Source organism: Yarrowia lipolytica, chromosome 1F, assembly GCF_001761485.1.
Source record: "Yarrowia lipolytica chromosome 1F, complete sequence".
Classification (NCBI taxonomy): Eukaryota; Fungi; Ascomycota; class Dipodascomycetes; order Dipodascales; genus Yarrowia; species Yarrowia lipolytica.
In genome coordinates this window covers 1,140,930-1,166,595 of record NC_090775.1, presented here as the reverse complement: position 1 = coordinate 1,166,595, position 25,666 = coordinate 1,140,930, and the positions used below count along the sequence as shown (strand labels likewise).

The window sequence follows — 25,666 nt, the reverse complement described above, 5'->3', positions numbered from 1 at the left end:
CCACCCTCTCGACCCCGGACATAACACCCCGAGAGCGAGCGGCACCAATCTCCACTAACCAAAGTTTGGCCGGCCCAACAAGCGACACTTACTCCGGCGCCCACGTCACCTGATTAGAGTACTTTATTTCTTGTTTTCTCTGGACACGCTTCAATAAACAAAATCTACCAGACTCTACTTTCTAGCGACCACAAACATCCGCACCCACATTCCAAAATCAACAACTTGTTTCGACACAAGCACAAGCTCCAAATCGCCCCTCACGGACCAAGACATTCCCCCGACCGTCGACCATGTCTTCTAGCAACTCGGTTCCGTCGCTTCTACAGTGAGTATTGTCTGCCGCGACAGGGCAGCTGTCGTGATGCGGTATGAGATGAGGAGGGTGATGAATGACAAAAGGAGATGGATGGTGATGGGTGACAAGGGTGGCAGTTGATGTGATGATGATGGTGATGGTGATGACATGCTGACGATGACATGCTACGCTGTTGAGGTGTCAGTCTCTCGCCGCTGCTATCGTCGTGGCTGTCCACACCCACCATCTCATGACACTTGACTTATGTGACTGCATCATGTGCGATGTGATATTATAGATGTCACCGGCAACGAATGGTCTGGCGTTGCACTTTCCTCCGCGGAGCAGCCGTGGAACCACCCGATGCATCCCCCCCACGCTTTGCTGCTGCATCAAATTGCTCGCACTATTGCTCGCACGATCGCCCATCCCACACATCAACTAATCACACACATACTAACCCAGCGACGTGAGAATTGCAAACAAATTCCAGATCCGGCGAAAAATCGGAAGCGGATCGTTCGGCGACATTTACTTGGGCGTCAACATCATTTCAGGCGAAGAGGTGGCCATCAAGCTGGAAAACATCTTCTCTAAACACCCACAATTAGAGTACGAGGCGCGGGTGTACAAGACTCTGGCCGGCGGCACCGGCATCCCCTTCATCCGATGGTTTGGCTCACAGAATGAGTACAATGCGTTGGTGATGGATCTGCTGGGCCCCTCGCTCGAGGACCTGTTCAACTTTTGCGAGCGACGATTCTCGTACAAGACGGTGGTTCTTCTCGCCGACCAGCTCATCACCCGACTCGAATATCTGCATGCCAAGTCGTTCATCCACCGAGACGTCAAGCCCGATAACTTCCTCATGGGCATCGGCCGCCGAGGCAACCAGGTCAACATTATAGATTTTGGCCTGGCTAAGCGATTCCGAGACCCCCGAACCCATTTGCATATTCCCTACCGTGAGAACAAGAACCTGACGGGCACGGCGCGTTATGCCAGCATCAACACGCATCTGGGCGTGGAGCAGTCGCGTCGAGATGACCTCGAGTCGTTGGCATACGTGCTCATCTACTTTATGCGTGGCCAGCTCCCGTGGCAGGGTCTCAAGGCAGTAACCAAGAAGCAGAAGTACGACCGGATCATGGAGAAGAAGATGACCACCAGCACAGACACGCTCACCAAGGGCCTGCCCAACGAGTTTGCCATTTTCTTGTCATACTCGCGATCGTTGCGATTCGAGGACCGACCAGACTACATTTATCTGCGTCGCCTCATGAAGGACTTCTTCATCCGATCCAACTACCGATACGACTACGTGTTCGACTGGACCGTGTTCCGATACAGAAAGGTCATCAACAGCATGGGAGGCCGAGAGGGAGCCCAGCAGTCGCAGCTCACAGCCGGCCAGGGTCAGGACGAGGACCCCAACAAGCAGCAGCAGCAGCAGCGGGACTCCGCTTCTCCTGCCGCCGCCGGTGCTTCTCAGGGAGCCTCCAACTCGCAGGTGAGTCTGCAACCTCAGCAGGCTCCCCGAGCCGGTGGCGAGGCTCTGGCAGCAGGTGCCCAGGGCCAGGGTGTGCCTCCCCAGCAGGGCATGCGAGCCAAGACTCCATCCCAGCGGCCAGATCTCAAGACCCGAATTGGAGACTGGGACATTCCTCCCCCTTTGCGACTTTTTGACATTGAGAACCAGCAGCTCGATTACTACGACGACAAGAAGGCAGATACCGATCAGTCCGACTGGCGAACACGGCTACGACGGGAGCAGCAGCGCATCCAGGGTAGCCCTACCAGCCAGGGTAACAGCGGCGCTGCCGGCTCAGGCACCGCTCCCGGTGGGCCTCAGCAGGGCGTTCCCCAGCAACAACAGCAGCAGCCACAGCAACCGCTGGGACAGTTTGGACAGCCCGGTGCATCGGCTCCTCCTGGACAAGGTCACGACGACTATGGCGCTACTCCCTGGATCTAGCGGAGTTGGCATGAGTGTGTGACTGAACCAAAATCTAGTAAGTAATAATGTGTCATGAGTTAGAAGGTGACGGCTATGTAATTAAGTGATTATATTTAGCGAAGACGCGGGTGGTAATGTTGTACTCACGGTACCTTTACGAGTATAGTATGTACTTACAACTACGGTTGTACCAACTTGTACTTATTGCTGATGTTCGGATGAAGGGGTGTGTGTGAAGTGTTCGGCTATATGGCTCGGCTCATTGGGAGGACTGTGAAAGTTGATTTTTCAACAAAAGAGAAATCGACACGTTTCAAATAACTTTGGCGTGGAAGGCGTTGGTATGTATGGAACAGAACACACGAGTACCGAGATTTACCAATAATTATTCTGTCATTTTCACGTGATCCAAACGGACTCAGGTCAGGTGTGACATTTGGCGCTCCGGCTACCCCACTTTGGGTGATAATATGCATGCAAGCGGGTTGAGTGTATGTGGATCCATCCTGTGCCAGACGGTGGGATTATGCTGGCTTATATGTGGTATATTTCTGAAGGTTTCCCAGGCTAGAGAGCATTATTTGACATTGATTATTCTCCTGGATGGTCCCTTTTTCGTCTCTAGACGCCGGCTCGCGTAGTTTGCCGAGTTTGCACTGCTTTCATTTCGGCTGTACCTGTCTTTGCCGATGGTGCATGAGGGGTGCATCAAGGTTCGCAAGTACTACAAGTAGTAGATATCTCGGGATCGAACAAACCATCATCTCTTCACTGAACAGACAACATGCCCAAGAATCTCAATACTCGATATGGTGACGAGCTGCACTCGTACTACTCCGGCAACCCTCTTAACCGGCTGTCGTGGCTGCGGGAGGACTATGCCTTTCTGGACAAGGTGCTCCATTCGAGCTACACCAAGTTCATTGTTCTGGACGGACTGTGTCCCCTGTTGATGAAGATTCCCAAGGAGAAGCGGGAGGGCCGGCAGAGTCACGACGTTGTCTATGTTGGCTATGAAGACGTCAAGACCATTGTTGGCGAACCCTTTGCCAAATCCGAGGCTGACTTCATTTCCGGCTGGTCGTCCGAACGAGACGCCGTGGGACGAGGACGAGCGGCTCTGGTCTTCCTGGGAATTCGAGAAGAGGCCGAGGGAGGCGATCCGGCAATTTCCGAGACCACCAACGGCCGGTTTCACGGAGTGGCGTACTTTGCTGTCGATGTTACGGTCACACAGATCCGAAACGACGACCTGGCTGAGCGAGTTCGAAAGGTCGGAAACGAGCTCAAGGACAAGCATCCCGGCTCCGACTACACCTCGCCACAGATCCAGGCTCGTCTGGGAGGACCCGTGGACCCGTCTGCGTTTGCCCAGGCCCGATGTTACTTGGACTGGATCGAGCGAAACCAGTTCTGTGGAGGATGTGGACATAAGACCATGGTGATTAACGGTGGCAACAAACTTGTGTGTCCCGAGAAGGACAATGGTGTGGAATGTAAGGACTGTCCTACTCGGGGACGTATCACCTACCTGTCATTCCCTCGAACAGACTGCTGTGTGATCATGCTGGTGGTTAACAAGGAAGGAGACAAAATCCTGCTGGGACGGTCCAAGCGGTTCCCTCCGGGCATGTACTCGTGTCTGGCCGGCTTCATTGAGCCAGCCGAGTCTCTGGAAGATGCTGTGCGAAGAGAGGTGTTTGAGGAGTCTGGAGTCAAGGCCAAACGGGTGGTTGTCTATGGCACCCAGCCCTGGCCCTTCCCCGGCAACATTATGGTCGGATGCATTGCTCAGGCCGATCCTGATGACCCCACTTCCGAAGAAATCAACCTGGGTCTGGACCCCGAGCTCGCAGATGCCCAGTGGTTCTCCATCGAGGACGCCAAGGGCTGGCTCAAGAAGGCCGAGACGTCTCGAGGTCTGCGACGGGGCTCTTCGGCAGGACAAGACGAGGTGTATCTGCCTCCTCCTGAGGCAATTGCCTTCAACCTCATTGACGCGGTGGTCCACAAGAACGTGCTGGCTGAGAACAAGGCCCAATTGTAGGCAAGTAGAGACGATACAGCCAGTAGATATATGATAGAATAACCACAAGGGTACATGTAGGCAAAGAGTGCATACCTCGAAAGAGTGCATACCTCAAAGAGAGAGCAAACTGCACTGAATGTAGCGTAAGAGTACTTGTATAAGGAAATAATCCGCTGAGCAACCGACAGTGGAACTTCGTCCATGCACTTGTTTCATATTATCGAAAAAGTACATACTGTATAATACTTGAAGTTCATATGTATCTTGAGACGGACCTCGAAAGATAAAGAGTGTGAATCAATCGGCCAGTCGCTCCAAACAACAATATCATGGTTTGAAACAAAAAGTAATCCGCCCGTTCATATTGAAAAAAGAGAGGACGACAGGACTCGAACCCGCAGCCTTTGGAGGACGTCGTTCAGAAGAACCGAAATCCAATGCGCTACCATTACGCCACGTCCTCATTTTTTGACTTTTTAGAAAATTGGCCACTACTCTGTAAATTCCAAAATCATAATCTGTGAATCATTAGAATAAAAAAAAAACTGTGGAAAAAATTGAACAAAAAAACAGGCCAAAGGGCAATGGTGGTTGACAAAAGATGTTTCAACAGTGGCCAAGTATTCAGATATTCAGTTATCAGATGCCTATATATACAAGTAGATAAAAACGGCACGTTCAACTCTGGAAAGTGTTGCTATCGTTAGGAGACTATAGTTATGTCAAACACTCTATATTATTGTTTAAATACTCTCTTTCTCATACTCTAGATGTAATCATGTGTCAGGTGTCCTACAAGGACTTGAAGTTGCTCATAATCTTGGCGTTCTCTCGTCTCCAGTCGACGGCGAAGGCGGCGTTGAGAGCCAAATACTTGGGAGTGACAGAAATCCAATCAGACCAGCTGAAGTAGGACATGGGGTTGTCCACGTTGAAGGTCTCGATGGGCTTGGCCTGGACCTCGGCGTACTTGGACACGTAATCGGTGATGACTCCGTCAATGTCAGCCGCAATGGCCCAGTTCATGATGTACTCTTCGTTGATGGTCCAGGAGTAAACCAGTTTTCCGGCCTCCTTGATCTGTCGCAGAACCGCGTCTCCTCCAGCAGCCGTGTACGACAGATGGCACAGTGAAATGGCCTTGACCTGGTCGCTCTTGAGGAACTCGGAGACGTAGCCCTGGGAGATTCCAATGTGGGTGAGGTCGAACTGGGGGGCATGCAGCTTGCAGGGCTCCAGGAATTCGGCTTTCCAGATACCGAGAGTCACTCGAGCAGCCCAAAAGTCCAAGTCAGGGTTGATGGTCTTGAGATCTCGCACAACCTTTTCCACGACGGACGTGTGGTTGGTTCGCTTAATGTCGACCATGAGCACAATGCCATCGTATTCCTTGGTGGTGAAGAGTTTGGCAACGTCGACAAAAGTCGGCATCTTCTCGTGAGGGGCCTCCTTCATGGTCAACTGGTCCAAGACGCCATTGAAATCAGTATGGGTGATATCGTAGGCCTTGTTGAAGCATCGTTCCGTGTTTTCGTCGTGGGAGACAACAACCACGTCGTCCTTGGACACCTGAATGTCCATCTCAATGGCCTTGGCGCCGTCCTTGACCGCCTCGTTGAACCCATGGATGGAGTTTTCGGCGTACTTGCCTCGGTAGCCACGATGGCCCGTGTTGACCGCGTGGTGGCTTCGAGCGGGAATGAGAGGCAGACAGGGCATTGCGATGGTGAGTGGAAACAGAGGAGAAGAAGAGACGAAGGGCTCGGCTATCTCCAGGTGTGCAGGAAACGAAATTTAATATATCCATTTCTAGCCACCTGCCCCTTCTCCCATGCAGGTTCTATGCATGATGACAACGGCCAAGCGGTGGGGACGTGTTATATGAGAGGATAATCGCTCATGGCGAAGATGCGAGAGGAAGACGCGAGAGGGAAGGTGAGATATGCGATATAAATACTTGAACGGGAATTGGAGGTAGAGAGCTAAATTCGACATTTTCCTCCCCGACCCTGTATATCTTGCTACTTGCTACTACTACAGCACTTGTATAACTCTCTCCCAATGGACTCTCTTCTTCCTCTTTCTTCCAACTGACATATCTCCGTGGAGTTCGTAGGCACGTGGGCCAAGGTTTAGATAGCTTGTCAAAACAGACAGTTGTGGCATGTATCAGGGGTTCGGGAATAGTGCCGTTACTGGAATTGTGATTAACGATACCTAACAAGATCGATCTCATCTTTCCCTTCATTTGAGGGGCGTCAATTGAGGGGTATGTTGTTATTACGGTTGGTCTGGTGATAAACTGCACATCAGATTATCACCAAACCAGCCGAATAGGCAATAGAAAACAGTTTTGACATGGTAAGCGGATCTAAACTGGCATGCTTGTGGAACGCATTCCTACGAGGAGTTCCACGGAGCGTTTTTCGAGTAAGGAGGGCTCCGAGGTGGGCTTTTGGGGGTAACTTTTTTCTCGTATGTATCCCCAAGTAAATATCTAATTATAACTGAGTATTTACTTGGTTAAATACGCGGGAGGTGAAAGAGCCATCTGTGTACCACGGGAGAATGGAGCCAGCTGTGGGGTTGCCGAATTGAGTAATACTCGTAAGAAATAGATTCTCGCATAGCTTCTTAACAGTTTTATTGGTCCTCCAAAGTGATCTTCTGGCGCAAGATGAGTATGTACATACAGTAGTATTTCGATATCCCAGGACAGTTAAAACAGACCAAGTGAGATCAGCACGTGACATACTTGTAGCTCATATTATTTGTACAGATAATTGTGGCAGAATCAACTACATTTTGCATCTCTTGTATAGTAACCGTAGATAGACCACACAGGACGATGCGTCCAATCCGGAACATACTCCAAACGGTGAAACAAAAGTCCCCTGGCTGGAAGGTATAAGAACTGTCAAGCTTGGTGAGATTGGGACGCGATATAACCGAAAATCGTTACATATACCTTCTCTGTTTCTTTTATAACCCCTTCAAGATGTTCAAGATAGCAGGGAATATCATATTTCCAAAGTCAACTAATTGTTAACTAAATTCTCTTATGGCAGTGCCGTGTTCGGTCTTATCCAGTCCCATCAGGTCTCTAGCCACCATAACTATCGTAACATGCTACAATTGTAGCTTGGAGTACCTGTAATGTACCAGTACATACTGTAGGTACCCGTACTTGTACATTGGATCTCTTCAGAAGTACATTTGAGACATCAGCAACCTCGAAACTCCAATTGGCGTCTCCAGACAGTTTTTCACCTCAACTAGTCACCCACTAAAGTCGTCAACCCAAGCCGATTAGATACCTTGGCAAGATCTGGGAAGTAGCTGGCAGATGCCAGAAGGATGATAATGTCTTTCAACACCCCGTCCCCACGAGTCTACTACAATCTCCTATTGTTCTCGAACGGTCCATTGACTGACTCTAGATCCTACTGCACACTCAATGCCTCTCAGCTCTACATGAATAGAAGTCGCACCTATTAGCACCCTTGACACCTATAGCAATCTGCCAAACTCCTTTCAGATCACAATTCCAACTCTCCAAACCAAATACATCTTGTGCAAGTGCGAGTACACAACGAATATCGTACATCTAAGACATATTTGTCGGTCGATTCAATCTTGCTCCGCCGTCGGCCCTGCATAATCCCACCTCCGTATTGTAGGTTAAAGAACAGCGCCAGTATATGGGGGGGGGGGGGGGGGGGGGGGTATTGTAGACACGTGTTTGGAAGGGGTGATCGGGAGGGTTAGTCATCAGAAGAACCACTCCAACATGGAATTTTCAAAACCACCAATATTTCAAACCCGGCAAAAATATCCCTGTCTTCCAATATTACAACAAAACATTGTCTTCGCCCATCCAGTGCAATTGCGCCATTGCTGCGCATGCAGTGAATTCAGAAGCCAATTGAGTTGCCGTAGCGTATAACTATTTGCTGCGACGCAAACCATACACTTCCTCTACATCCACACACACAACATGTCTTTCCGACTCGCCACTTACCTGCGAACCGCCAAGTCTCTGCGACCGGCCACTCTGCCCGCCGGCGCCCGATTCTACTCCTTCAAGGCCGAGGACCAACCTCGAATCCGAATCGGCTCTACCGCCCCCAACTTCTCTGCCCAGACCACCGGAGGAGATATTGACTTCCACAACTTCATTGGCGACAAGTGGACCGTGCTGTTCTCTCACCCCGCGGACTTCACCCCCGTGTGTACCACCGAGCTCGGCGCCTTTGCTGCTCTCAAGGACGAGTTCACAAAGCGAAACGCCCAGCTGATTGCTCTGTCTGCCGACGACCTGCAGTCCCACAAGGACTGGGTCCAGGACATTGAGGACACCTCCACCTCCGGCAAGGCCTTCGACTTCCCCATTATCGCCGACCCCGAGCGAAAGGTCGCCTTCCTTTACGACATGGTCGACCAGCAGGGCTTTGAGAACATCAACAAGGGCATTGCCTTCACCATCCGATCCGTCTTCATCATCGACCCCAACAAGAAGGTGCGACTCTTCATCACCTACCCCGCTTCCACCGGCCGAAACTCGTCCGAGATTCTGCGAGTCCTCGACTCTCTGCAGCTCAACGACGCCACTGGCCTCGTCACCCCCATTGACTGGGAGGCCGGCAAGGACGTCATCATTCCTCCTTCCGTCAAGAACGAGGATGCCAAGAAGAAGTACGGCGACTTCAAGGAGCTCAAGCCCTACCTCCGATTCACCAAGGACCCTGTTAACTAAATTGGCGGCTAGCCCGACGATATTTGAATGAATTATAACACTGCACGCGTGTACAGTATGTACCTACGTAGAATGGGCGTACACCTCAGACACAGGCAGGTGTGTCTGTACTGTAGGTAGTATAGTGATAACCTCAAATTAAGCAACAGCAGTATGGAAAACGAGCAACCAAGCAAAAAAATAGCTGGAGCAAGAAGGATATAAATCGTTGCTCGATCAAAAAAAGGAATCTCCGATACCGGGAATCGAACCCGGGTTCTCCGCGTGAAAAGCGGAAGTGATAACCCCTACACTATATCGGAAAGCTAAAATGTAAGGACCAAGTCGCTTACTAAGGGCTTGGGATGGTGCCGGTCACGAATCACTAGAATAAAAAAAAAAAACGTGCATGTGTGACTGTGGCTCCCAACTGGGACCCACCCGGAGGATGGTAGTATAAGAAGGACATTTATGTATGATTAATAAGACAAGTTATCACCAGCCTGTGAACGTATTACAGACAGCGAGCAACGGTTAGGTTAGACAGCGACAATCTACCGACTGAGAACTATTCCGCAGATAAGAGACGATCGGATCTTACATAAAAAAAGTCAAATTTCGGCTGTTGACATATCGCGTCTGGATCACATGATCTTAAATAACTTTAAATTTGTGAATTTTTCAAAAATGGGAGATAATGAAATAAAAGGGGCTGTAGAGGGGTATAAAAGTGAATAGAAACATTTTGAAGTGCTCTAAGAAGCATGTCAGAATTACTTGATATGCCAAAGGCAACAATTTCCAGGAAATATAGCCCAAAAGGACGTTTAGGGGCAGTGCTGGACTACACGTCCTTATACTAGACTTGTACGAGACACACTCAGTTAACAGACATATAAAGAGAGAAGTGTGCATTTTGTAGTCTTTCGGATCACTTGGAATGTCTCCTTAGGTGGTCTCATGCCCGTATATACCCGTATATTTCCCGAACAAGGGCTGTTCTAAGAATAGATATTATGAGCTCTAGCATCATCTAAGCACAGTGCGTAGAGTTAGCGTTCCAGCAAACGTATCCAACAGGTTATGAGTGAGGAATCTGGCCGTCGTGCTATCAATCTATATCACTATTCTGCCTCTCATGTCCATCTCATTGCTGATCAGGGATTGGTATAAGTACTGTAGTAGAGTTTTCCATGTGTCCCAATTGGGCTAATATGCGTCCATTTCTGGATGGTGTAATGTAGGGAGATTAAAGGGGGTGATACGGAGTGTTCCTGATCGGCGAAGTGGATGTTTTTTTGGTTGATTATTTAGCGGCGAAGGAAAACAGGGTCACGTGACAAACTCCTTGGCAATCACGATCGCTGGCGGCCCCAAAATACTACCCCTCCTGGCCATCGCGAAACCGCTCCCAACTGTAAATTCACGCGTCTTTTGTAAACAACTTTAACTGGCTTGGTGCAGCAGCAGTAAACGTCTAACGGTCAGACCTACAGTAGTACACTTCAAGATACACAGCTCCTTTCTACCGACCCGTGATGGTTCCCTCGACTCCCTCACGGCGTCCCCAGCGCCCCAGGGGTGCCCCACAACACCTGCGTCACTCGTCGAGCTCATCCAGTTCGTCGAGTGGCAGTACGAGAGACAGAGACATGGTCAGCGCTACGCCAGCCCAGAAGGTCAATGGCAAGGAGCCGATGAATAATTATGTGAGTGCGAATCGAGTTGTTTGGAGCCAAGCAGCTGGTGGCAAAAGTCGACTGAGCAGGATAAGTTGACTTGGTAAGGTCAGATGTTCAGGGCATGAGAGAACATGCGAGAGGTTCAGCAACATAGGGGGTGTGCCAGGTATGGCAGGATGATATGGCAACGGTGGAGGGATAAGTCGGATGTGGGGGTCATACGAATCAACTACTGGTTTCATTTGTGTGCTATTTTGTTCAATTTGTCGTTCTATTATGAAAAGACATCCACAACTTTCCACCGGTTTATGATCGTACGCAGCCCCTTGTCACTGCTGTTGACACAAATGCCAGCTTTGAAACTCATTCCTAGTACTATCTCTATACAGCAACTGGCTTCATTGTGGTGGTTGTTTCAACTGTGGTTAGGCTGAATGGTAGCTCCATGTTCCTTCTGCTCCATATCCCCGTACTGATGCGTACGCCGACACGCACTCCTCTCTTTCGCTGACCCTTCCTTCACCATTACCAACACACATCAATGCACATGTGCTGTATGGCCTAGTACTCGTCTGTTCGTTCGTGCTAACACAGACCCTCGGAGACTGCCTCGGCAAAGGCGCCTATGCGTCCGTCTACCGTGCTCTCAACTGGAACACCGGCGAAGCTGTCGCCGTCAAACGGATCAAGCTCTCGGACGTGCCTAAAAAAGGTGACGTCGACACCATCATGATGGAAATTGACCTGCTCAAAAACCTCAACCATCCAAACATCGTCAAGTATCACGGCTTTGTCAAGACCCAGGATACCCTCAACATCATCTTAGAGTACTGCGAAAACGGCTCATTACACTCCATCTGCCGCAAGTTTGGCAAGTTCCCCGAAAACCTCGTGGCTGTCTACATGTACCAGGTGCTCAAGGGTCTGGCATACTTGCACGAGCAGGGAGTGATTCATAGAGATATCAAGGGTGCCAATATTTTGACCACTAAAGATGGAAACTCGAAGCTGGCTGATTTTGGAGTCGCAACAACAACCATACTCGCTACCGGATCTGTGGAAAACGGAGTGGCAGGTACACCCAACTGGATGGCCCCTGAGATCATTGAGCTCAATGGTGCTACCACAGCCTCGGATATCTGGTCTGTGGGATGTACTGTGATTGAGCTGCTCACAGGCAAACCCCCCTACCACAACCTAGGCCAAATGCCAGCCATGTTTGCTATTGTCAACGACGATCATCCTGCATTTCCAGAAGGAGCGTCTCCTGCAGCTCTCGACTTTCTCGGACAGTGTTTCCAAAAAGACCCCAATCTGCGAGTGACGGCCAAAAAGCTGCTGCGACATCCGTGGTTAGCTGAAGCGAGGACCGATAGCGAACGCAAACACGTCAGTGGGCCTCCCAAGCGATATGATGAGGTTGTAAAATCCGTGGAGCAGTTCAATCAAGCAGTCGAAGAGACTCCACGAACACCCCATCGTACTCAGGACGACATTTACGCTTCAATTCGCAAGTTTTCGCGCCAAAAACAGAACGAGATCACGTCCTCGGGCCATATCGAGAGTTGGGACGACGAGTTTGTGGGCGAGCTAAACCCCCGATCTCCACATATCATAATTACCAAGCGAGAAATCACTCCTCCAGGTTCTTCAACTTCTTCCAAACCAATTCCCTCCATCACCAGTGCCTTGAACAAGGCTTCTAGAGGCAGTGTCTCCAATAAACTGCCGAGCATCAGCAAAGCCACGCGCCTAGATCCAAAGACCCCTGTGCATTCAAGAATTCCGATTGAGAACTCGCCTTTTCGGGACGTGGAGGATGACGATGCGTTTGCGGACGGCTTCAATGTGGCCGATATTTCCACAGACGACCTGAAAAAGAGGTTTAACAGCAGACAAAAGCCTACTGCCGCAGAGGACAAGTCTACAGATTACGCCACGATCAAGCTGAAGCAGTTCTGTGAGGAGGGAGAGGATGAAGATGACTATACCAGTATGCTTGGAGATATGGTAGATTTGACAGTAGGTGCTACTCCCAAGTCACAAAATGCGTACCCGGCGTCGTTTTCGTCTTCGGACAAATCCCATCATTCGGACGACGAAGATCCATTTGCTGCTCTTGAGAATGAAACGAGATTCTCTCCAGAAGACATTGAACAGAACATTGCACGTGATAAGCTTGCTACGGCGATGCGCACGGCTGAGCAGCATGTTGGAAGACTCAACAGGGTGCAACTGACGACTTCCGAAGTCCAGGATATTGTCCCTTCTCTTATTGACCTGTTGCAGCAGCATCCTGAGACAAAGAAGACAGTGGTCAAGTGTCACATAGTACTGCCTTTGCTGGAGCTTCTGGAGCGGTTTCAGACCAACGAGGCGGTTGTTTGCGGTGTCCTATGCATTTTGGTGCTTCTTATTGATGATGATGAAGCTGTTCTTGAGAGCTTGTGTTTCTCAGGAGGTATCCCAATCGTCACAATGTTTTCTACCACTCGATACCAGTCTGAAACTCGTATTCAGAGTGTAGCCATTGTTGATAGACTCTGCAGAGGCTCCAAACTGGCTCTCCAGATGTTTGTTTCTTGTGGAGGTCTCAACATGCTGTCGCAGTTGATTGAGGAGGACTTTGGTTTGCATCGTGAGTTTGTATTTGTGGGAATCTACGGCGTGGCCAAGGTGTTCGAGGTGCAGGGGAGCGGTATGCGAAACGACTTTTGTCGAATCCTTTCCCGTTCTTTCATTCTCGACTCTCTGGTGGCTATTCTGAGACAGCTGGTAGACGACTATGAACCCGATGAGTACCCCACAGACACCTCTGGATACTCGGACACGGACTACATCAACAAGATTATGAGCATTCTGACCATATTCTCGCAGACAGAGCCTCATGTCAAAGAGACTATTGCTTCTCGAGCTGTGTTCAAGGGGCTCTTCAAGTGCTACAAACGTCTACCGACACATCACCGAGTCACCATGCTCAAGTTCATCAAGAGTGTTAGTGCCGTTCACACCGCCCTTGAGACCATGCAAAACTCCAACGTCATTGAGTACCTTGTGGACTGTCTCAAGGACTGCACCAATATGGCCAACCAGCATTCCCGAGACCTGTCAATCCAGATCTACCACACTCTCTTCAATCTGTGTCGATTATCCCCTCACAGACAAGACGAGGCTGCCGAGTGTGGGGCTGCCCCATATCTTCAGGCAGCAGCTCTTTCTTCTTTGCCCGTCAAGGACTTTGCTCTTCCTCTTTTGTGTGACATGGCTCACTCTTCCAAGGCAACTCGCAAGATTCTGTGGCGCCACGATGTGCTCACAACATATCTGCGTCTACTTCCGGACCCTTACTACCAGGTCAACGCCATGGATTCTATCATTGTGTGGTTCGACGATGAAACAGCTCGTGTGGAGGAACGTCTAATTCGAAACACCTCTCTCGACCTCATCACTCACTCCTTCTCGAACAACTCCAGATCCACGGCCTTTGAGCAGTACATGGACCTGTTCCACAAGTTGTTGCGGCTGAGTCAGCGTGTCGCTGTGGCTCTCACTGGGCCTATTCTGATCGGTTTCCTGTCGTCCAAGCTGGAATCCAGCAAGCCTAGAATCCGGCTGACAGTGCTCAAGATCATCAGAACCCTCGTTGAAGCTAACGGAGACGATTACAGCTTCCTGGAGAAGCACGATTTGGCCAAGCAAATCGCTTACCTTGCAGCAAACGAGAAGTCTGTTCTCGCTAGAGGTCTAGCCAAGGAAATGGCTGAGGGCAAGAAGACGAAGTCACGAGATACAATTACAGACATGCCTGCTCCACCAGTCAAGAGATACGATCCTATTCCCACTCCGAGCAAGAGAGTGGCTTCGGATTATAGACCGGCGGTGAAGCATCAGGTGGGAAACAGTAGCTCGTTTCTCTAGGAAAGCTTTCGAGGACATTGTCCACGAAGAGGGACGCCACCATCTCATTTACAATACGATACCATACCAAACAATACACAAGACTCTGTCTTATTTATCATATAACATTAATGCATTGACAACATACAACTGCCTGTATCGATGCCTATGATACAACATATCACAATTGAAATATCGTAGGAGTCTCTCCCCACACTCAACAAAGGTCGCGATGGTAAATATATATTTTAATATGCGTTTGAGAGGCAAGTGTGATGCATATCATCCGTTGTTGGCGTGTGATACGAGCTAATAAGAAGTGGATTGAAGATGTGTGTAGAGATATAGAGTCTTGTCAAGATTGAAAAGTGTCTTACCTCCATAGATCATCCTTGACTTGTGTGCCAATTAATGTCTCTAGGTCGATAAAAATCCCACGTAACATTAAATCGTCTTTCTCTCGGTGAGACATTCCTGCATAAGCGAGAACCTTACTACCTTTCGGTTGTGTTGAAAATCATCCCCCTCCTCCTAAGGATACTGAAGAGTTGACATGTCCAAGCATCTCGGAACAGATACATGATGTACTGTATTCTTACAAGTACTCGGACTTTTATATCTTCAGTGAGAGTCTCACTAAAACCTACATTACTCAAACTGTGTGTAAAACGCTGTCTTGGTTCTTGAGTAAGCAGGTTGGAGACATAACATAGAAAGCCGAAGAGGCAAGAGCAAAAAAAAAATGGTTTAATTGCAGCACCTAGGATTCTCGTATGGTCCTCCCCACTACAATACATAACTAGGGCTCTCTGGTTGCTTGGACTATGGCTTGATCGGACGGGGAAAGCCGTATTTTTCACCAAGGGATATGGCCGCAACTGGCGATAAATGTGATTGAACCTAGTAACACGGCTATGGACGTCACGTGATTAAATAAAAAAATGAATCATTAGAATAAAAACAAATAATAAGGAAATCTGGTTCAATAGGGCTATCTTGTAACCTGGGAAAGAGGAATCTAGCTGTTTATGCCCTTATTGCTCTACTTTTCGTTTTATGTTCCACATCCAATCTATTAATGCATTCATCTAAATATCCCCATTGACCATTGACTTTTGGTTACTGTTTGTCGTTACTGGTTCGCTCGTGGTACATCTATTCATCCTGGCCCAGGCTCATGTCCTCCAGGTCGTCGAGAAGCTCGTCAACACCAATCTCAGGAACTCCCTCGCCCTCCTCCTCGCTGGCCTCCATCTCATCACCAGTCTTGGGAAGAGCAGGCATCTGGGGAACGGTTCGCTTATAAAGGTTGACGGTGCCTCGCAGCTCGGTGTCTTCCTCGAGCTCCTGCAGGAACTGCTCGTAGTCCTGCTCAGCCTTGTCCAGATCGGTTTTGGTGACCTTGGGGTCGTCCTCTAGGTTGTGTTCAAGTGCCATTCGCTTAAGCTTCCAGTGTCGGTTTCGCTTCTTTCGTCGGCCAGGGTAGTGCTTCTTGACTAGAATCACGTCGGGCAGATTATCCTTGTCCAGCTCATCCCAGTAGGCATTGTTGAAGTTGGACGTGACCATGTAGTAGCCATAGGCAGAGTCTCCGGGATGCAGGACACCTCCGAGATGCGTTCGGATGTTGTAGGTGGTGTCGTTTCGGCCCATGTCGCCGACTCGAGCCACAGTGGCGTCAGCAAGGGCAAACTTGCCCTTGACGGGTCCCAGAGGCTCAATATCGAGCACAATAAACTCCTGCAGACGAGAAGCATCGGCCAGAGAAGGGAACTGCTTTCTCCAGTAAACAGAGCCAGGAATCTCGGCAGTCTGGAGGGTATTGGGGTCAACAAAGTGCAGGGTGTTGGTCACCTTGGTACACAGAACCAGAGGAGAAATGTTGGCGTTGGACTTGGCAATGCTGGGAGGCAAAACCACGAGGTCGTCTCGACAGATGGGTGCGATTTCGACCGAGTAAGAAAACTTGTACTGCTTCTTGGCGGTATGGGTATCCATTGAAATGAGCTCTTCGGACCGCTTGTGTCTGCAGGGGGTGACGGACGCCAGAAAGTCGAGCATCTTGAGCGCGTGGTTTCGCTGCGAGTAAAAGAAGTCCAGACCGTCGCGGCTCTCCTGGATGGAGATGGTGTCCAGGTGTGCGTTGTGGCGCAGAATCAGCTGCTCCAGATACAGGAAGGTCTTCTTGTGGGGCACCTTCTGTCGGATCTGCACACTAGCTCTCCAGGTGTTGGCAGTGAAGGATTTGGCACAGTCGGGACACTGTGTGGCGATCACAATGTACTCGACCTCGAAGCTCTGCTGGATGATGGTCTGGCCCACAGCCTCGCCCTGGACGGTGACCTTGATTCGGATACGTCGGGAGTGGGGCTCGGTCCAGATGAAGGAGGCGTCCACAAGACGCACCTTGGACAGACCCTTGAGTCGCTTGAGACAAAGAGCCAGCAGCTCTCGGGACTCGGGCTGGGCAGCGGTCCATGATGAGGGAGGCTGCAGCCATCTGTCGCAGTTTCTGCAAAAGGTGAGGGAAGCCTCTCGAGGAATCTCCTTGGTGATGTCGGTCGTCATTTCGATACACTGGTTGCAAATGGGGGTTCCATTGGTGAGGGTACCATCAAGCGGGGTACCACAGTTGTGGCACAGCACGGTGGCCTTGAAAGCTGACACGGACATGGTGTTTGTGTGTCTATGTCTGGTTAGTTGTGTGTGTGTAGAGAAAGATGCTGTAGATTTTTATTAGGTTCAGGAAATTTTCATATAAGCTTCGGGCAGTTATGTCAGATAGCGGTTGAGGCGTGAAAGTGTGGGACATTTGTGGAAACTTGCGATAAATTGGATAAAATCAATTGAATTGTTGGAACGGTATTTTTGCGCTGTTTTGAGCAGTATCATTTACTTTAAGTAGTAAAATAGGAGAAATTCTTGAGAAATACAAGATCGTCGTGTTGACAAAGCTGACTCATGAATGCATCGTTTAGGCGAGGGACTGTGTGGAGAGGAGAGATAGATCTTGAGTGGTATTGTATTTGTATGAGCATTACAAGTGCTGCATGTATATATGACATGAAACATCGTTTACTTGCACTTGTGCTTGTGTCTTTGAGCCATGTTTTCTTGTGGAAGTCTTTGTCACGCCTGTGAAAAGGAACACTTTATGAGTTCAATGTGACCAGAGTATATCATAAACTTGTTTGGTTTACACACTCTGAATTGGGGGTGTGATCTGGGCGACAAGCAACCCAAAAGCTGGATTATACAAGTACGTACCCACTTGTGTTTCAACCGTCCTCACGATGACCAATAATCTGTCAACCCTTCAGTGAGACAGGCTCTTGGCGAACCAGAAGATGGACAAGTACGATACCCATGCCAAGGGGGCTGTTTGGGGACGCAAAAATTAGCGGCAGACTGCTGGTAAGGATCAAAAGGGAGGTAAGCTGGATTGAAAGGTAAGGAGATCCTTCTGAATCCACTCATGGTGTTAACCATCTCCACAACTAACGTTGTATTGAGATGCAAGTATCATGAGTTAGTGGTTGCGAGTGTACATACCGTGAGGTGTGGGGAATACATGCCCTAATTTGCTTCTGTGGGTGTAGTTCAAATGACATGTGGGTGGGATACGCGCTTTCCCCTCTGACAGGATCTCGCAGTGACATGTTCGGTGGCAAATCTATGCGTCTCACTAGTGCGTTACTAACTGGTGACAAATGTGGGGTGGATGTGTATAGTTGTTCATCTTGGGCCATACTGGAAGTAATGAACCAGCTGTCAGTGACCCAGACAATCTGTAGAAGCAATTTAACACAAACACAATATCCATGTTGTGATTGTAGCATCCTCCTGCGCTTCCATGACTTGTACTACCGCTTCTTGGTCGCTTTGCTCGTGTGCTCACAGTAGAGTGCGGCTAGTGTCATCTATAGCATGTAATAACAATGGACAAGGAGAGGCCGGTCCAAGTACTCAAACATGGATATATAAACACGCACACGGACATGTCACAGGGGCCTTGATCGATCGCTTTCAATACACCATGAAAGCAGCTTACACCACAGGGTATGGAGGCCCGGACAAGATCCAGTACTCCGAGGACCATCCCAAGACGACTCTGATTGCCGACGATCATGTTCTGATCCGGGTGGCTGCTGCGTCGCTCAATCCCATTGATGGCATGAGAAACCGTGGCTTTCTGAAGATGTTGGCACCTGACAAACACCCTCATATCTTTGGCTACGATGTATCTGGGGTGGTGGAGGAGGTGGGACTTGGGGTGGATGAGTTCAAGGCAGGCGATAGAGTCTACAGCCGGATTGGCGAGCGTCAGGACGGCACCATGGCCGAGTTTGTGAGCGTCAAGTCCTCACTCGTGGCCAGAGCCCCATCAAACATTTCTCTCCAAGATGCTGCAGGCATCCCCTTGGTAGGTCTGACCTCCATGCAAGCGTTTGAAGCTGGCAATCTGCAAAGGGACCAAACCATCTTCATCTCCAAGGGCTCCGGAGGTATCGGCACCTTTGCGATTCAGCTGGCAAAGAACGTGTATGGAGCCAAAGTCATCACCACGGCTTCATCCAAGAAAATGGACCTGCTGCGACAACTAGGGGCTGACCAGGTGATCAACTACCGGACCACAGTGTTCAAGAACGTGGTTTCGGATGTCGATTATGCGCTCGATGTGTCCAACCAGCCCCATGCCCACGTGTCAATCACCAAGAAGAACGGCTTTGTGGGCAGTCTTAACGGCACTCCTTCCCCCGAGACGGTGGAAGACACCCTGAGTGTCAAGCCCGGTGCATTGGTATCGTCTCTGCTTCGTTCGGTCGCCTTTGTTACCACCAGATGTGCCTGGATCTACGGCGTGAGATACCAGGCGATCGTGTGCAGACCTTCGGGAAAACAGCTGGCCATCATCACCGAGTACATCGAGGCGGGCAAGATCAAGCCCGTGACAGATTGTGTTTTTGATCTGAAGGATGCAAAGGAGGCTGTCAAGAAGCTAGAAGCGGGACATGCCACTGGAAAGATTATTGTTTGTGTGGATGGTGGATTGAAGTGAACACGGGCAATACGTGAGTACCACTATGATACATTAATAAAATGAGGCCTGGATTTGTAATGACGTAGAGAGTATTTTACAGTGTACAGATTGAATGAGTCAAAAGGTTGGTTAGCTATATAAATAATCGACTGTAGTCAAATCAAGTGGTAAACCACCAGTCACTTGGGTTAGCAGAATTCAAGAGAAATCATCGTCTTCAGAAAAATGTCAGGTACATAATTGGGTAACTGTAATCGTTCATCTCTGGTCTGATTGGTGCACAGCATAATGTTCATCATAACATCTGGGGCAGTTGTGGTACTCACGTTTTGGCCTGATGACAAAAAGAAAGAGTTTCTGCCAAACATATATAGGCGTGATGCAGAAGAGGGTAACCAGGGCTTGCAGTGTGTGTGCCCAGATGTACTGTACTGCGATGTACCCACAGAACCAAACCTCTCTCAGTTAAAGTTGGTCCACGTGACCCCCCGTAAAAAAATGAAAATAAAACAATGTCACGGAACGACACAGACGCCGCGTCACGTGACATGTCGGAATCCCGCGCCAGCTGAATACTGATAAAGCCGCAGGGTCACAGCGGCTGCCCATAATTAGCTCACCGCAAACGACGACCGTCGGCTTTTACTTGTTGCACTCTAATTAGTCTAATTAGGGCGCGTCTCATTTTGCACAGTAAAAATTGGTCATATAGGATAATAGAGTGTCAGGGACTGGTTGTGGTACCGTTACTGTAGAAGGACGAGGCATGTTGCTATACATACTTGCTAATTGTTCGTCATACGCGGTTAATAGGCTGCAAGAGTGGGTAATAGTTCTTTCTGTACAGATAGGAGACTTCTTTTCGCTTCCTTTTACAGTGTAAGTATTTCAAAGTGTACCAATACCGGTACTGTACTCATCTCATACCTGTACACTGTAGAAATGGTGACAGTGTATTTTCCCTTAGCACCAATCATCTCCATCCCCATGGGGCTCCTGAACCAAAAAACAACAGAGCTACAGCACTTGTAATTGGAACACTGCCCAGAGGTAAATCTCCGAGATGCTCCGAGGTTGCGTCGAAGCCGTGCATTGCGCGTTTTTTGCCGGAGCCGAATCCATGTGTTCAGATGTGTCCCACTAATTGATTTTTCCACTATTTATTTTTCTACTAATTTATTTTTCATTCTTGATGCTTGGATATATTTTAAAATTCAATATCCCGTTATTATTAACGCGGTTCCGCAAGACTTCCGTCCTTTGGCACGACAGTCGTACAGTATGTAGGACAACATACAGTACAAGTAGCAGCAAGGGTTCAAAGCGTCTTTTAGCTTGGCCACGGTCTCGGACCGTAGTTTAGCCAGACCAGTAGCGTGGCAGTTGGTGGAAGGAGCAGGGCTTCGAATACAAGTTCTGTGGAGGTAGCTTGGCAACATGCACCAAGCCCGCGCGCCCTGTGTTCCTAGCGTATGTTCCCGTTCTCTAGCCGGTCCTTTTCGCCGTCAATGATACAAGCGTGTTTTGAAGGCTCTCTTTTCGAGGTCGTAGGTTTCGCATTCTCCACCGCCCACCCGTATTGATTGGGTCCGTCCGCAAAAGCAAAAGCCGCTTTGTATTTAACCGTGCAGTTGCCATCGAAGCAACATGGATTAAACACCTTTGTATTTTGGATTCTAAAGTGAGAGGCGCGAAGACCCACTTTGATAGAGTTGGGAGCATGTGGATCGGAGTGAAGGGGGAAGGTGGGGCGAGCAGGGCACGCTAAGTAGGACTTGGCATCACATGTGGACACACGTGACACATTTCGCCTCGCTGGCGTCATAGCTCCGTTCTCTGTCCTTTTCTGATCCCCCGCCAGCAGCAGGTTGCATCCCCCCTCCGCAGCGCACCCCAATGCCCCCACGGCTCGCTAATTTTCAACTGGAACTGCACAGTGCAGGCTCGCAACCTTAGTTAAAACAGACCTTGAGTTTATTAGAAAGTATCGGGATCCATACCTCGTACCATTCATCTGTACGCCAGAAGTCGACATCTCCTCACCCACGAGCCGAGCATGGGTAAACCGGCGAAATTCGTGAGCTTCGAGCCGGAAAAGGCGTCGAAACGCACGTCCTGCAAGCGCAAACCGCCCAACCCAGACATGGCGGCGCTGGTGGGCCGATTTGCAGTGACCCAGAAGAAACCGCGCCCAAACACAGAGCCCAATAACAGCCCCTTTGAGCCGCCGCGGGCCTCGCAACATTCGCTCCAGCCGCTGCAGACGTTCCAGAGCTCGTTCCAACTGTCGGATCAACCGCTCGGAGCTACACTGCCTCTGTCGCCGCCACATCAAGAACTGCAACTACCCGAACAACTGCGACCTCCAACACACATTTTGCATGAACCACCACCCACGCGGCGGCGAATCCCGCCGTTGTCGGATACCCCGGTGCAGTTTGAAGAAAAAATCGACCCGCTGCACCCCCTCAACTACCCAAACAAGGTGGATACCGTGCAGGTGCACAAGACGCTGTCGGAAATGAAGGCCTACTACGAGAGCCAGCTGTTGGACAAGGGAGGAACGCCTCTGAGCTACACAATTGATGACGCCCGGGCAAATTCAGAGTCAAACTCACAGGTGCAACTGGCACACCCACAACAACTGCCCAAGCTGACGGTCCATTCGGGATCGGGTATTCTCCCGGGCGTCCCTGGAGTGCATGGAGTGGGGATGCCTGGCATGCCTAGAGGACCACGACTGCCGAAATTTACATTCTCGCGCATCCCCGACCCCTACGCAAACTCGCTGGTGCAACAGATTGCCCAGACGCCAAATGAGCGCAAACTCATGGAAAACTACCTGCAGTTTCTGTCGCCCTATTTTGACTACCTGCCGCAGCCGCAGCTCACGGCACTAATGTTCGAGACGTTCGAGCCCGAACTGACCAAGAAGATTGTCATGACCATGTCTTATCTGCATCTCATCAGTGCTGCGTCACAACATACGCTAGTCAAGAAACACGTGCTGTACATCAAGCTATGTTTTTTCAAGCTGCTGCGACAGGAGGGCTTCATGGAGCTGGCTAGCATGGGAGAAGAAGAAGCCTACCGACTGCAACGACTGGACGACAGTGCCAAAGACTTGCCGTTCAATAACACCGAGCAGTCGCGCAAGAACATCAAGGCAATTCTCATCTTGCTCATCTCCATGGTTGTCATTGAAACCATCAACGGTGGCCGATCATCTGCCATCAGAAACCACATGTACATGTACGCCAAAATTGTGTCTCAGCCCGACATTCGAGACTTTCTCATCACCCAAAACTCAGGCAAGTTTCTCATCAACAGTTATGTGTGGTTTGATCTCATCACGTCCGCAGCATCACACGACTCGCGCGCACCCTTCATTGTCAACCCCGAGATGTTCGACGGCACTTCCATCGGTCTCAACTACATGGTCAACTGTTCCATAAAGACTATGCAGACCCTTTATGAGGTGACTGTGCTGCGTGCAGACTTCAAGGCGTTCCAGGAAGACCTTGCGCAATCAGCAGCCTACACTCCTGAGCGATCTGCTCAACTGAGAGCCCTCTGGGAACGAGGGCAGGCCCTCAAACGCCAGCTTCTCATTGAACTGCATTCCGAATGTGCCGCAGGCTACCCGGAGCACTCAGAAGAGCATATCGGATGCAAGTGCTGGTGCATTGCAGTCCTTGTGTTCCTGCTGCGAATCTTCAAGAGCTGCAAGCCTGAGGTTTGGGCCGATATCCGCGCTTTGTGTATTCAATTTATGGATCTCAATCTACTTTTGGATCCCCAGAACAAGGTAGCTAACCAGTTGGTTTGGCCCATGTTTCTGATTGGTTGCGAGCTCAAGACGTCTGCGGACTTCATTGTCAAGGCCGATGATGGTACTGTGAAGAACTACCAGGACCTGCTGCGAGCTCGAGTCAGCCGATTACGTCATTCTCTGGGAGTGGGCAACTGGCGCACCCTGCAAATAATTCTGGAGTCGTGCTGGAAACATGAGGTGGACTGGGAGGTGCATCTGAGCACTGGCATTTGGAAGCAGCATGATTTCATGCCCATTTAAGCGCCACTCACCGCTTGTACTAACGTGCTTTTATTTATTGGCTGCTGTATTACCGTCAGAAAGGTATTTACCAGCGGCAACTACTTCATAATACACACAATTAATGCTTTTATCTATTATTTCTAAGTCATTCGTAGTGGACGTCTCGTATCTCGTTTTCTTGGAGATCCAGAGCCACTCCTCCAGAGGGCGACACGAAATGCAAGTATCTTCCCTTCTCGATGTACACGTTTCTGGAGTAGGTTCTGTGTTGAGGCAGCAGTAGCAGCCGAACGGACTTGAGCAGCAGGTTGAAGACAAGTAGGTAGCTTCGATCGGGATCGCACAAGTAGAGCATCCTGTTGCTGAGCACGATGGGAGCGTCTGGGTTTCGAAACGAGCGAGTATGGATAGTAAACACCTCTTCCGGCAACTTTGTGCTGCACAGTTGGTGGATGGCTCGGGACTCCACGTCCACCGAGTACAGCGTTGTTTCCAGCAGGTTCAAGTCTCCTCTTTCGATAGCTTCTAGATCAAGCCTTTCATTGAAGCCCACGAAGACCCTTTCGATGTAAAAGACGTGTCCCTGGTAAATTCGGAGGATACAGTCGTATTTGGGGCCCGGAGAAGGTGTGGGAATGATGAGTACGTGGTCCACGGGCTGCGTATCGGGTCTGGCGGTGTGTTTCAACAGCAGAATGCGTTCTTTCTGCGTAACATAGGCGTGGAGCGTCTCGTTGTGGGCCGAGAAGTGCATGTCGTAGACCTCTTTCTGTTCCATTCCCAGAGATGAGAGTGGAAGCTCGAACTGCCATTCGTGCCAATCCATCACGTGCTGTACGACCACCGTGGAGTCGTCCTTGAAGTGGTAGCACGTGTATTTTCGGGGCTGCTCCGACGCTGAATCAGGTCTAAAAGGCCGTGTGAAGGCGGCCGAGATCTGGTGGGTCAGCTGCTGCTTGTGGTTATGTCCATTCGTGGCTTCGGCCTCTCCGGGCAGCGGTTCGTCTTCCAGACTCAGATATGGAATCACAGCATACCAGTCGTCGAGCGAGATCCATGGGTACTCTGCGGCAATGCGACGCTTGACCTTGGCCTGGATGGCGCCTCGCAGTTCGTTGTTTGTGTGCGAAAGGCGTCGGATGTCGAGTGGACGCAAATGTTGGACAATCTCATCGAGCACGAGGGCCAGTGTGAGCATTTTGGCGAGTAAAGACGCCTGCCAACACCAATATATACATCATCGCATCTTAGTGCGCACCCCTGCCAAGCTAGTCAACCAACTAATGGTGACAGCTGAGGGAGAGGGAGCAGTATGTAGTTACCGTACATACCAAACAGACCATCAGTTGGGTGTCAAATGAGAGACAATGATACAAATCAACATCTCCAAACAGCCAAAACTCCGACAAACCAGTAAACCACAGCCCAGGCGCTTCTCATGGCCCACCTTTGGGCTATGTTAGCCGCGACATTAGTGCGCAAAGACAACGGCTGGAACCTAAGCGAGTCCCGTGCATGGTATCGTAGCTACTGTAGAATGCAGAATGAAACCCACGAGGTTGCAACGGGCAGCAACTGCAGCTTGTGTCTGCCATGCGACTATCGGAGATGCGACGACAAGACGATACGACAACGGCACGTATTTTGATGCGGGACTAATGCTTGTATGGTCGTATTTAGGAGAGTGGGAACAGTAGACTTGGGGGAAATCGACTTGGAGGGAGACAAGGGGGTTGGGCCAAAGGGTGAGTACGACTACGACGAAGGAGGTGACAAACCCTGTGGTGCTCGTACCAGTAATGTCCGGTGCTTGTACTGTAGCATCCTTCGGAAATATATACAGTGGAAAGTCTTCGTCACCGGTCATACGATGCAAGTAACTGCGACCGTGACAAGAATGTAAAGGAGGGCGCATATTCTGCTTGGGCAGAATTTAATGTACTTGTACTGTTTTTGTAGCTGATTTGAGT

The 25,666-nt window shown here is 49.8% G+C and overlaps 9 protein-coding genes and 3 non-coding genes across 12 annotated transcripts; 6 read left to right on the top strand and 6 right to left on the bottom strand.

Moving 5' to 3' along the window:
- Positions 1-293: 293 nt before the first annotated feature.
- On the top strand, positions 294-2,273 carry YALI1_F11658g (uncharacterized protein; the record flags this gene model as incomplete). The annotated part of the gene is made up of 2 exons (XM_505155.1): positions 294-328; positions 764-2,273. 2 exons carry the CDS (start codon positions 294-296, stop codon positions 2,271-2,273), a joined length of 1,545 nt encoding a protein of 514 aa, XP_505155.1.
- A 766-nt stretch (positions 2,274-3,039) lies between these two features.
- YALI1_F11635g (uncharacterized protein) lies at positions 3,040-4,302 on the top strand (the record flags this gene model as incomplete). The annotated part of the gene is made up of 1 exon (XM_505154.3): positions 3,040-4,302. One exon carries the CDS (start codon positions 3,040-3,042, stop codon positions 4,300-4,302), a length of 1,263 nt encoding a protein of 420 aa, XP_505154.3.
- Positions 4,303-4,658: 356 nt separating this feature from the next.
- YALI1_F11618r lies at positions 4,659-4,747 on the bottom strand. Its single transcript has one exon. It is a non-coding gene; the product is annotated as a tRNA-Arg (tRNA).
- Positions 4,748-5,076: 329 nt separating this feature from the next.
- YALI1_F11605g (uncharacterized protein) lies at positions 5,077-6,003 on the bottom strand (the record flags this gene model as incomplete). The annotated part of the gene is made up of 1 exon (XM_505153.3): positions 5,077-6,003. One exon carries the CDS (start codon positions 6,001-6,003, stop codon positions 5,077-5,079), a length of 927 nt encoding a protein of 308 aa, XP_505153.1.
- Positions 6,004-8,281: 2,278 nt separating this feature from the next.
- On the top strand, positions 8,282-9,040 carry YALI1_F11583g (uncharacterized protein; the record flags this gene model as incomplete). The annotated part of the gene is made up of 1 exon (XM_505152.3): positions 8,282-9,040. One exon carries the CDS (start codon positions 8,282-8,284, stop codon positions 9,038-9,040), a length of 759 nt encoding a protein of 252 aa, XP_505152.1.
- Positions 9,041-9,270: 230 nt separating this feature from the next.
- Positions 9,271-9,342, bottom strand: YALI1_F11572r. The gene has a single exon. It is a non-coding gene; the product is annotated as a tRNA-Glu (tRNA).
- Positions 9,343-10,671: 1,329 nt separating this feature from the next.
- Positions 10,672-14,619, top strand: YALI1_F11553g (uncharacterized protein; the record flags this gene model as incomplete). Its single annotated transcript, XM_505151.4, has 2 exons — positions 10,672-10,728; positions 11,296-14,619. 2 exons carry the CDS (start codon positions 10,672-10,674, stop codon positions 14,617-14,619), a joined length of 3,381 nt encoding a protein of 1,126 aa, XP_505151.4.
- Positions 14,620-15,347: 728 nt separating this feature from the next.
- YALI1_F11511r lies at positions 15,348-15,478 on the bottom strand. Its single transcript, XR_002432157.3, has one exon. It is a non-coding gene; the product is annotated as a 5S ribosomal RNA (ribosomal RNA).
- Positions 15,479-15,753: 275 nt separating this feature from the next.
- YALI1_F11493g (60S ribosomal export protein NMD3) lies at positions 15,754-17,271 on the bottom strand (the record flags this gene model as incomplete). Its single annotated transcript, XM_505150.3, has 1 exon — positions 15,754-17,271. The coding sequence occupies one exon, from the start codon at positions 17,269-17,271 to the stop codon at positions 15,754-15,756; it is 1,518 nt and encodes a 505-aa protein (XP_505150.1).
- A 1,180-nt stretch (positions 17,272-18,451) lies between these two features.
- Positions 18,452-19,657, top strand: YALI1_F11481g (uncharacterized protein; the record flags this gene model as incomplete). Its single annotated transcript, XM_505149.3, has 1 exon — positions 18,452-19,657. The coding sequence occupies one exon, from the start codon at positions 18,452-18,454 to the stop codon at positions 19,655-19,657; it is 1,206 nt and encodes a 401-aa protein (XP_505149.2).
- A 2,038-nt stretch (positions 19,658-21,695) lies between these two features.
- YALI1_F11449g (uncharacterized protein) lies at positions 21,696-23,714 on the top strand (the record flags this gene model as incomplete). The annotated part of the gene is made up of 1 exon (XM_505148.1): positions 21,696-23,714. One exon carries the CDS (start codon positions 21,696-21,698, stop codon positions 23,712-23,714), a length of 2,019 nt encoding a protein of 672 aa, XP_505148.1.
- Positions 23,715-23,841: 127 nt separating this feature from the next.
- YALI1_F11417g (uncharacterized protein) lies at positions 23,842-24,894 on the bottom strand (the record flags this gene model as incomplete). The annotated part of the gene is made up of 1 exon (XM_505147.1): positions 23,842-24,894. One exon carries the CDS (start codon positions 24,892-24,894, stop codon positions 23,842-23,844), a length of 1,053 nt encoding a protein of 350 aa, XP_505147.1.
- Between the last annotated feature and the right edge of the window lie 772 nt (positions 24,895-25,666).